Source organism: Dermacentor variabilis, chromosome 7 (genome assembly GCF_050947875.1).
Source record: "Dermacentor variabilis isolate Ectoservices chromosome 7, ASM5094787v1, whole genome shotgun sequence".
Taxonomy (NCBI): domain Eukaryota; kingdom Metazoa; phylum Arthropoda; class Arachnida; order Ixodida; family Ixodidae; genus Dermacentor; species Dermacentor variabilis.
The window spans coordinates 78,093,462-78,104,986 of NC_134574.1; the positions used below are offsets into that span (position 1 = coordinate 78,093,462).

The following is an 11,525-nucleotide window of genomic DNA, read 5'->3' on the forward strand; positions in this document are numbered from 1 at the left end:
GCGATACGTACAGCCCCGCACGAAAAAAAGCGAGCACAGCATGCCCTTGAGAGTAGGGTTCAAAAGCCGTACCAAAGCGTAGCCATGTTCGTAGAGGACATGTCGCGGCTTTTCAAGCATGCTGACCCTGGCGTGACAGAAGCGAAGAGGGTCCGCGTGCTGATGCGTGCAGTGAAAGAGCAGCTGTTTGGTGGACTAATGCGAAGGGCTCCAGCTACAGTAGCTGAGTTTGTCAGTGAGACGACAACAATGGAGCGAGCCCTTCAGCAGCGTTCCTTGGTCTACGATCACCAAAGCAGCCTGGGATCAGCATCTTCTCTCTCGTTGCCCTGTGACACCGTTGCGCTTCGAGAGCATGTGCGTAGTGTCGTGCGTGAGGAGCTCGATCGACTACAGGCAGTGCGATTTCAACCGACCCTAAAATCCCTGACAGATATCGTCCGCGATGAAGTCCGCCAGGCGGCACAGCCATTCGTGGAAACCAGACCTGAAGCCGCCCCCGTACTGACTAATGCGCAAGCATTGAGGCTATATCTGCGCAACCCGTGAACCACGGTAACCCGCCTTCTTCTAAAGAACTGCTGTGCCACTTCCAGGGCCAGGCTTCACATACAAATATGTACGGGTCCACGAGCCCCGAATCAATACGCGAAAGTGAGGCGTGTGGCGCACACCTGACTGTCAGCCACTCTGCTTTCACTGTGGCGAAGCGGGCCACTTGTACCGTGCCTGCTACCACCGAATAATAGGACTCCAGGGCTATCACGCCGGCGCTCGTCGCCCACGTGAGGTGAGAGCGCCCGAGATAAATACAGCAATATCTGGTCAGTCAACCTTCGTCGCCGTACGCGCAGTTCCCACCGGTTGACCAGTCCCTGCCAACGACCCGATCTCCGTCTCCGCAGAGGGGCCAGTCCCGATCACCACCTTTTTGACGATAAGCGTCACCCAGCCGCTAGACTACGTTCTCTGCTTCTGTGGGCAACCGGCCTACGAGCCCAAGTCAGGAAAACTAAGAGCAACCTCCGGGGGTGGGGCCGCTGTCTAGCGCACTCCGAAAGATCCTCCGCTGCGACACCCCGACGACGACTTTGACGACGATAACGACGACGACAGCGACGACTGCGTATCTTCGGCACTTTCCTTCGAAAACCGTGAACCTGTTTCAGCCGATATACTCGTTCCTGTAGATAACCACCCGGTAACCGCTCTTGTCGATACTGGTGCTGAATATTCTTTCATGAGCAAACAACTGGTTACTGCAATTCGCAAGGTGACGACACCACGGCCATGACCTAAGCTCCGTACAGCCAGCGGTCATGTTCTCACGCCGATCGGCAAATGCACTGTGAGCGTACAAACTCGTGAGGCCACATTTGTCGTTCATTTATTATAGTGGCAGAGTGCTCTAGGCAGGTCATACTCGGCGTGGACTTTCTTCGGGAGTACGGCGCGATAATAAACCTTCGCGAGTTGCTTGTCACTTTTTCCAGCGAACACGCAACTCATGCGGATGACTACCACCCACAGTCCCCGGTGTTACGCGTTTCGGGTGACTGCGCTACTTTACCACCCTGCAGTACCGCGTGGATCACTGTAGAAACAGACGATGATCCTCCCCATCTCGGAATCACTGAAGGCAATCTGTCAGTCTTGTTGGCTCGACAGGTTTGCGTAGCCCGCGGCATCTTCCAGATATGGTCAAGGACTGCTCAGATGTTAGTTACCAAGTCGTGAATAGCAGCACTTCGTCCCACGAACTGCCATCGTCTATTTGGAGCCAGTCAGTGACTCTGTCATGTAGTTCACGTCTCTAGGTGAAGCTATACCACTCCCGCTGACCACGAAGCTCTACACCTCTCTCACAATCTACGTCTTCCTTAACAGTATAACCGTGGCAATCTCCAGTGCTTCATTTTTGTGCATTGAGACGATGTTTCTAGGGAGGGGGGTAATGCCACGACCTTTACACAACTAACAGCTACTTGGTGCCACATGCTAGATGTGTACGGTGGCTCCTAGAAGAAGACAACGACGAAGGTGCCAGGACAGCCATATAAAAGACCTATAGCGTCACCCGAAGTCATTCTGTGGATTTGTCTGTGATAATATCAACCCCTAGAGCTAAGACATTAAAGAAGGAATAAAAATACTGACACCCACTCAAAAGCGCTGTTGAAGATTGTACTATTTGAAGGTAAAAATCCGTAAAATTACAAATGTTTATAAGTTATATCAGAAGATAACTGTCGATTGTGCCAACATGTATGCATAAAGCTCTCTGGCACTGGCATTGCTGCTGCTTTCTTGGGAGAAGTGCTGCCGTTGGTGACGGTGTTGCCACTATGCTTAGAGGGACGTCAATGATAGGTACATGCGTCCAGGACTGCAGGTGCTAATCATGTTCATAAACCGTAGACCAGCCTCTCACCCGTCAATTGTGTACAACAAATACCGGGCTGCAATTGGCAATGACCTCATTGAAAGCGTCGCTCAGTCTTGTGTTGCAGTGCATCGGGAGATGAGTTCTGCAGTAATGTTCCTTTCTGTTCAACTTTACAGTTCAAGCTTGGACAAAGTCTCGTGGATGGCTTCATTGTTCCTGTGAGAGAAGGCCTACAGAAGGCGCGTCCGACAGGGTGCACCAAAGAGTTAACTAAGCAGTTGCCTCTACTTACGCTGTCTGCAAGTCGTGTCGACAACGTGACTGGCCGAGCTACGGCTGTGAATAGAACGTAGCGGTGGAGTGCATCTCCGCGTGGCTTTAGTGACGCTTACCGGTGACCATATTTCGTCATAAATTAACTATGCCCCGGTAGCCTTATGACCACTGTTAAGTCAAATGACCGGAGCAGTCGGTTGTTAAGAGGGCGCTGTACGAAGAGCGAAACGCCGATGGAATCTTCAGTCGCATGCAAAACGGTGAAATTCTCTTGCAAAAGTGACCCTTGAATCGGCTTGAGTGAGCTTTCTTGCATTCAAGGGAGGACGTTGCATTTTACAGGCAACAAGACGCAGAATTTTTATTTAATGTATCTTCATTTAAAAAAAATTGTCAGAAATCAGTAATCTTCAAACACGTAGAAGCATGACGCTTCCACATCCGCCACTTTCCACTAAGAACAGAGGTCGCCGTTTAGTTCTATTCACAATCTGTGGCATATCACATATTGGTCTGGGATACATCAACTTTATTCAACGTAGGTGTCTTAGGTGATGTTTACGAATTAGAATATCATTTTTGATGCTGCGCAACAGAGTTTTAAACTTAATGCTACACATGATATAGTATGTAAGCGCGACTGAACGACGACCTCTAAAGAAACAGATACGCGGAGACAGCGCTACTTGCAACTAAAGATTTGATTTTCGCACGCATCGATAAATATATACGGAACGAGCGGAAACAAACGAGACAACAAAAAAGAACATTCAGAGGTGCATGTCCATGAACCGCACAGGTGTCCAAGGTGGGATCAAAAACATTTACTGCAATAGTTACAGCGACCAACCGAGGAATCGCATCTCTTTTTCAGATATCGACACTGCTGGCTTAATGAAAACAAGGCAGAACAACTCCAGTATTGAAAAAGGGAACCATGCCTTGAATTCTACTTATAGACCCATATGCATTCGACCGTTTTTCAGAAAGCTATCGAACGGTCGGTAGAAAAGCGCCGAACTATTTACCGGTCTAAATTTAGTATACTTTTACTATTCCAATTGGGCTGACGTAAGGGTTATTCAACAGAAGTTGCTCTCATCGCCATTAGTGAGAAATTAAAAATGACAATTGACAAGGCCATGTATGCTGTATCAGTGTTAGTTGATTTAATTAAGTGGTTCGATGTAATTAACTGCTGCATTTTGTCTCTTAAACTTGATTCTATCTGAATAACAGGTCATGCTCTAACATTGATACAAAATTACTTAAAAAAGATAAGACACAAATAGTAAGAATTAAATATTCTCTTCCTAAATTAATAATAACAAGCTTGGGCCTACCGCAGTGATACATGCTTAGCCCACTTTTGTTTTGGTATATGTAACGACCAACTTAATCGTCGGCTTTCTTTGAGCTGCATCCTTTATGCAACTGACACAAATATCCCTAACTTTGACAATTGTGTAAGTAAACTAGTTTCGAAACGTATTGCTGAGTAAAGCAACATGATAAATTGGCGCAATACTGACCAGCTCGAGATGAACACGTCTGAAAGTAAACTTGTTTTATTCGCGTCCCAACAATGCTCATCCGCATTCATGCCTTCACTTTACCTTGGTAATAATCTTCTAATAACCCTTAGTTCTTCCTTGTGGTTGCTTGGGTGTGGAACTTGATTGCAGTCTTAAATTTCATCAAAACATAGCCAACAGTAGGCAGAAGTGGACTTACGGAATAAGGACACGTTTAAAAGTGCGCTATGTGTAGTGGTATGAAACATTACTCGCTCAATACTACTTATTTATCCATTCTCATATAAACTATTGCAATGCATGCGAGGGCAATACGTATGCTACCCACTTACAATTATCACACGTCTTGCAAAATCAGGTTGTTAAAATAATCAGTTTTCGTCCTAACCATAGCAGTGCCAAACGGTTACTGCGTGACTATAACATTCTTACTACAGACAAACTCATTAACTGTAATCTTGTTACGTAAATATACCGACAACCAGATGACTTTCACTGCAACAGTGGGATACCTCGACCTTTTCTACTGAATACCAATCTTACGCGATTTTCATTGAACAATAAGTTTATTTTTCTGAAGGTACGCTCCAATTATGCTAAGCAGAGGACCCCTTCTTTTCTTTTTCTTTGGCTGTTTCTTTCTGAAACACACTACCTCCTACTATTAAGTCATGTAAATCATTTGAATCGAAACAAAAACTGAAATGCCACATTTTAGCATCTGCAATCGATTAGTTATTTATGTCTCTTTTTTTCCTTTTCTGCCTCCAAATGTACAATTTGCTAACACTTACGCTACAAGAATAAAAATCTAGCTGGTTATGCCTCGCTATCCATTTGCTTTTATAATGGCGTTATGGTTACTTCCACCTCTACTGATATAATTTTTTGGATTAGTTGAACGTAATAATGATTATTTTTCTAGCATATGGCGGTATTTTTATGGGCTGTATAAATTAACAGATGTACTTGCACGTTTGTAGCTTATTTGTGTTAGTACTATCGTAAACCAATGTTATGTTTACTATTTTTTATTCTTTACATTAATCGTAGCATTTCTGGTTTATACTTTTAATTATACGCTATACAGGAAGCGCCATTAGACTCTTTGACCTCGTGCCCTTCTCGTGTACGATATTTCTTAGTGTGTGTTTCGTGCGTAATAATAAAATCACATTTGTTCAAAGCCTGATTGATTCATAGTTCAGGACAACATTCGTTTGGGCTAGATGGTGCATCTAGTCCAAATGGTGTCCTGATGGTGTCCTGATGGTGTCCTGTGTCGTTCTCCCCACTTGTGATCGTCTTAGTTGGAACTGTTCCTTCGTAATTCTGATTGATTAAGTGTATGCGGAGCAAAACGATTTTTCCCCTCCTAAGAGGAGCTCTTGCTCTTAAGAACTAACGCACTTCATAGTGGTAAGCCACTCAGGAACGAGGCGCAAGATATCCCGGAGTGGTTCAAAGCCACTGCCATGAACAAATACAGGGAACGGTGCGTCGAATAAATGACACAAGCGACTGCTCATTACAAGTCGTAACAGCAAAGCCAGCGTCTGTAATTTATGTACCTGATGTTTGTTATGTTTTGTATTATTGTACTAGTAATTCAATAAATGAAGTGGTGAACTGGATGAGCTGGTGAGGAATCCTGAAAGCGCGATATGACAAGAACGCTGCCGAACAGACGTGGAGTTCTAGAGCCAACCTGCGTAATACATACTATTTGAAGTAGTAACTTAGCGCGAAAAAAACCACGGAAACAAGAAAGACGGACAAGGACAAGCACTTGTCCCTGTCCGCCTTTCTTGTTTCCTTGGGTTTATTCGTACTAAGCTACTGCTTCAAATATGGACGAGCAACTAGCCCAACAGTCAACTCTTCTACAATACATTTTAGTGTGCCTAAACAAGATGTCGTAGGCAAATGTTGCTGATATTTATTTTTATTTTTTTCTATTACAATCTAATCTTTCATATTTTGTAAATAACCGTTTAGAAGTGCTAATGTTGTCAGAAGTTCACCTACAACTCTAGGTAAACTTCAAAACAGGAAGAAGTCACTCTTTTGGCAATTTAGAGACCTACCGCTTATAGTGCATGTTTTGGTACTTCGTTTACAAGGGGTTTCGAACAGTTGTAAAGAAAAACTATTTTGCATACGACTAAAACATTGTCTCCAATTTCGCGGCACAATAGTGGCGGTCATCACCGTGACTGCTGGATTGGAGCTACTTTACAATGAGACTGCCCTAAATATGCAAAGTGTAAATAGCACAAAGCAAGCAGACGCGCAGGCAGGAAAACGAAACCTCGTAAGGGCTCAGGTTGCTACCGCGTAACATTTATAGGAATATAACGTCGTACTATCCACCTACAACGAAAACGCAGCTCCAGAACATAACTGTTTACAAGTTCGTTCTTATTAACTGCAAAAACAGAAGCTCATAAGAAGATAAAGGTTTGAAGGACCAAGCAGTAATGAAACAAAGAATATCACTACATCCTCATTACTTCAGAATTTAGTGACGTTTCTTATAGACTACTCCTAATAAAAGTGACAAGTGCCTAATAAAAGTGAAAAAGCATTTGATTAAAAGCCGGATACCCCATGGCTACAAATGGACTTTGCCGGCTGTACACACATGCTTAGAGGCATGACAACGAAAAATGGACCTGCTGGATACGCAAGTAATGAACAGAGTGAGCTCAAATAGCTATCAAGCTAAAAAACTTCTTGGTGGATAACCACAATCAACACCTGCAGGACGCTTCATTTATGCAATCTGTTGGTATGCAACATTATATTTCATTAGGGGGTAGTGAGCGCGAAAAATTCACAATGCCGGAAAAGAAGCCTACCGTGTTCGCTTTCTCTTTGTGCGTTCTTGACATCCTTTAGCTCCGAGTACACTTGAGCTGGGTTATCCTCCCTGCGAGAGAGAAGCTCTTCATTGGAAAGTACAGATTTTTCCCGGGTTTCACATGACAACCGAAACGCTACATTTAATGCGTAAGCATTTTTTGGCGAATACCAAAACAAAATCTGTCGGTCACGCGAAAAGTGTGAAGCCTTCTATATGCAGAAAAATGCGTTTTTGCGAAGTAAGGACGTTTCATCGTTATGATGGAGTAAATGTAGATGATTGGTAGCTTTCTAAGTGATAAGCAACAATGCATACCAAAAGAATTTGGAGGACGCTTAAGCGTCACCTTTAAGAGTGGAACTTGACAGCATTCAAAGAGATCTTGACTGCTTCTTATGCTTCCTGGCCAATGGAGCTTATGTAACTTAATATCTTCCTGTAAACGCTGGCGGCGAATGTATGCACGAAGGCGAGCTTTCTGGTTCTTTTCCTTTTGTTTGTTTCCTTCTCGAGGCTGGCGCCGCGGCTGCCGTGAAGGCGCTGAGGCGAGCGCCATCAAGATGGCGTTGCAAGAAACCGAGCGGGCCTCGCCGCTCCTAGCGACTAAGGCGTAAAGTGGGGTCTTTGAGGGACGTGAGCCACCAGAACGCATGGTGGTTCGCGATGAGCGAAAACTTGCGGCCACACAAGTACGGTCGAAATTATGCGGCTGCCCAAACTAGAGCAAGGCATTCGCGTTCCGTGATTGAGAACTTGCGCTCTGAAGGGGAGAGGAGCGGAATGGCGTAGGCGATGACGCGGTTTGGCCTTGTTGCTGCTGCGCAAGGATAGCGCCGATGCCTTGTCCGCCGGCGTACACCTGCGCAGGCGCTTTGCAGCCAAAATACGCCAAGATGGAGGGAATAGTAAGGAATCTGGTGAGAAATTGGAATGTGTCGGCTCGTTGAGGACCCTATAACATTGCGCTTTCCTTCTTCAGGAGCTGTGTTAGCAGACAGGCAAAGTCGGCGAAGTTCTTGACAAAATGTCGGCAGTAAGAACGCAAGCCAACAAAGCTCTGGATGTCTTTGGCCGAACGCGGCACAGGGGACACTTTCACGACATGAATTTTGCCGGGATCAGGTTGGACGCCGCAAGAACTCCCACGGTGGCCTAGCACAGTAATTTCACGACTGCCGAAGTTGCACTACGAAGAGTTCAACTGAAGGCCTGCAAGACGGAAAACGCCAAGCATTGCCGATAGGCCAGTCAGGTGGCTCTCGAAAGTTGGTGAAAAAACGAGCGCATCATCTAGATAACAGAGGCATGTCGACCATTTCTAGCCACGAAGCAGAGAGTCCATCATGCTTTGAAACGTAGCGGGGACATTATGTAAGCCAAAAGGCATAACGTTAAGAAGAAAAAGACCGTCGGGTGTAACAAGCGCTGTCTTTTGCGGTTCAGGTCGTCGACAGAAATCTGCCAATATCCTGAGCGGAGGCCGATGGATGAGGAAAAGGTAGATCCTTCAAGACAGTCGAGGCTGTCATCAATCCTCGGCAGTGGATAAACGTCCTTATGTGTGACTTTGTTCAAGTGCCAGTAGTCGACGCACAAGCGCCAGCTGCCATCCTTCTTTACTAGAAGCACAGGTGATGTCCAGGGTCTACAGGAAGGTTCAATGACATTTTTGGTTGACATCTTGTCACATGCGATAAGGACGTCGTCGGATGGGGCTGGCGTATGCAGTACAAATTTGATTACTTACTACGGATGGTTGGCCGTAGAGGCGTTCATCGAAGTCAAATATGTCGCTATAGGACATCAACAGGTGCCAGAGATCGGCAGCGTCTGTTGGGACGAGGTCAGGCACTATCATTTTGTCAAAACTGGCATTGGTTGAAGTGGACGAGGAGTTGACCGTAGCGGAAGACGAAAAATTGTCTGCAGCGAATGGAGAAATGGCATGCTCGCCGACAGAAGAGATGTTTGCCAGAGCCATGCCTACCGGGATAATTTGCGTGCACCAGCTAAAGTTCAAGATGCGCGGTGACACTCTGTTATTTGTGATGGTAACGAGGGTGTGGGAAACGCTAATATTTCGAGCCAATAGAACATCGGGTAATGGAGTCAACATTAAGTGATCACCATCGGAAATGGAAGGTAGGGTAGTCAAGTTCACCTACATAACAGCTTGAGGCGGCAGTGGATTGTGATCGACGGAGGAGAAACGCGGTTGACGTGTGGGTGGAGCGTCAGATTGAAGAGGCAGGTCGAGCTGGATCACACCACTTTCACAATCAAACAGGGCGGAATGGGCGAATAGAAAGTCCATAGCGAAGATGAGCTCATGTGGAGCACTGCTTGAGCACAGGCAAGCAGTACAGTCGTGGAGTAGTCGGCGACACTGATACGTACCGAGCACATCCCAAGGACAGGAAGCGTTCCACCATCGGCGACAGGGATGATTGACAACATGGGTGGTGTGGGGACCTTCTTCAAGCAATGACGAAGCTCTGAACACATCACAGGTATCTGTGCGCCCGTGTCAATGAGTGCAGCGACGCGTACACGGTCCACTTTGCGTCTGTTAGGTTAATTTTAGTCGGCAGTGTGGTGAGAGGATTTTGCGGACAGGTCGTTAATGCAGCGTCACCCCCGGGCGCTACATTGTCTAGTCTTCTGAAGGCAGGCGTCCAATCGGCGACGACGGGCGGCGCAATTGATGCGAGTTATATGGCGTATGGCGAGAGAGCGCCGAACGCGATTAGTGTCCACGCGGGCACTGTGAGCGTCGAAATGACATGGTGGCAGCGTCATTGCTGGTAGTATGCGATTGTGCGGAGTAAGGTTCGAAATAGACATAATTTCTCTCCTGGCGACGGTTGTGGGCATAGGGTGCATGGGGAGGCCAGGACCAACGGCTGTTGCTATAGCGTGCTACGTGACCTATACGATGGCAGCTAAAGGAAACAGGCCGGCCATCGGCAGTCCTCCATTCGTCCGGATTCGTCCGGATAGGAGACTCAGAGACGGTCAGCTGGGCGCGAAGAAGCGGTGGCATACACAGAGTCCAAGCCAAGACTGGACAGCTCCTGACGAACGATGGCTTGAACAAGTGGTATCATCGGGGACGTAGATTCAACGGCGCGGGCGCACGTGGAAGCAGGAGACATGGCCTCGATTTCGCGTCGGGACAATCTTGTTCACATGCTCCGCGGTGAGCGGTACCTGTGGTGCAGGTACTTCTTCGCACGGCGATCTTGCTTTCGTGTTAGGCAGATGCATGAACTGGTGAGCGATGCGTCGGCTTTTAGCGTTCTCAAAACCCTAGTATACCCGTATGATGGGGTCGACCGTGTTGCACTCCTTGCAGATGAGCGGATTGAATGCGTCATCTGCTATTCCTTTTAAAAGATGTCCCGCTTAGTCTGACTCCCTCATGTCGTCTTCCGCCTTGCGACAAATGGCCAGCACCTCGTGTATTAAGAAAGATAGGACTCAGTAGGTGTTCGGGCACGTGACGCCAGCACCTTTTTTGCCGCGGCCTTTCCAAGCAAATCACGCATCTTTTGCTGGCAAGAATCTCAAATTTTCGGTTTCAGCTCCATGATTGCCGAACCAGACCTTTGCTATTCCTTGGAAGTAAAATATAACATTCGTCAGTATGACGGTATCGTCCCATCGTTTGTCCCATCGGGCCGACCAGTCATCAATATCGACGTCATCGCTTGCGGAAAACGTGTCCGGATCTCTTTGCTGCGTAAGGACAACCGTTGACGTTGCCGCCGCTGTGGGAGACGCCGCCTCTTCTTCCACTGTGGAAAAATCTAAGCGATGGCCGTTGCGGAGCTCCATCGTAACGATTTGTTACCCAGCAGCTCCACCAGAAATTTACTTAGATAAAGATTAGGCAAAATTATATTTACGATGTATATACGGAGAAGTCACAGCCAAGATGGCAGATTAACCAAAAAACACGAACGAGCTCTTTCGAGCGTCCTCTTCGTCGTCCTGCTGAGCACGTTCTTCAGAATGTGGGATTGGCATGTAACAGTATTATGCCGAGTACTGAGTCTCCACCTGATAGACCAACCATCGCAGACGTCGTATTATCCGAACAACGTATCCAAACTCTTGCTAAGCATGAACCTAAAGAAAAGCCCCGGACCCGATGGCGTGCGAAATGAGTTTCTGCACTGATACGCCGAATGGAATTCAAAATATCTCGCATTAGTTTTTGGTCTTCACTTCGTAGTGTTTTTTTTTTCCCAAGCTGTGGAAGCAAGCTAAAATGATTCCTATCTTCGAAAGCGCCAGTCCAGTCAGTTTAGCAAATTACCACCCTGTCTCGGTTATTAATACTTGCTGAAAGCTGCTTGAGCATATTATCTCGAAACAACTTTTAAGTTATATAAACGAACACAATTTGTTATCTTATTGCCATCACGGCTTTTGACAAGTCTTGTCTGGTACACCTCAG

At 46.5% G+C, this 11,525-nt stretch overlaps 1 protein-coding gene across 1 annotated transcript in view; it reads left to right on the forward strand.

The window, feature by feature from the left end:
- The window catches only part of LOC142586855 (glucoside xylosyltransferase 1-like), a 29,238-nt gene extending 25,353 nt beyond the window's left edge, over positions 1-3,885 (forward strand). The window contains exon 5 of the mRNA XM_075697726.1: positions 2,563-3,885. Within this exon, the coding sequence (XP_075553841.1) occupies positions 2,563-2,739 (177 nt within the window). The 3' untranslated portion in view covers positions 2,740-3,885. The remainder of the gene's footprint in view (positions 1-2,562) is intronic.
- The last annotated feature ends 7,640 nt before the right edge of the window (positions 3,886-11,525 follow it).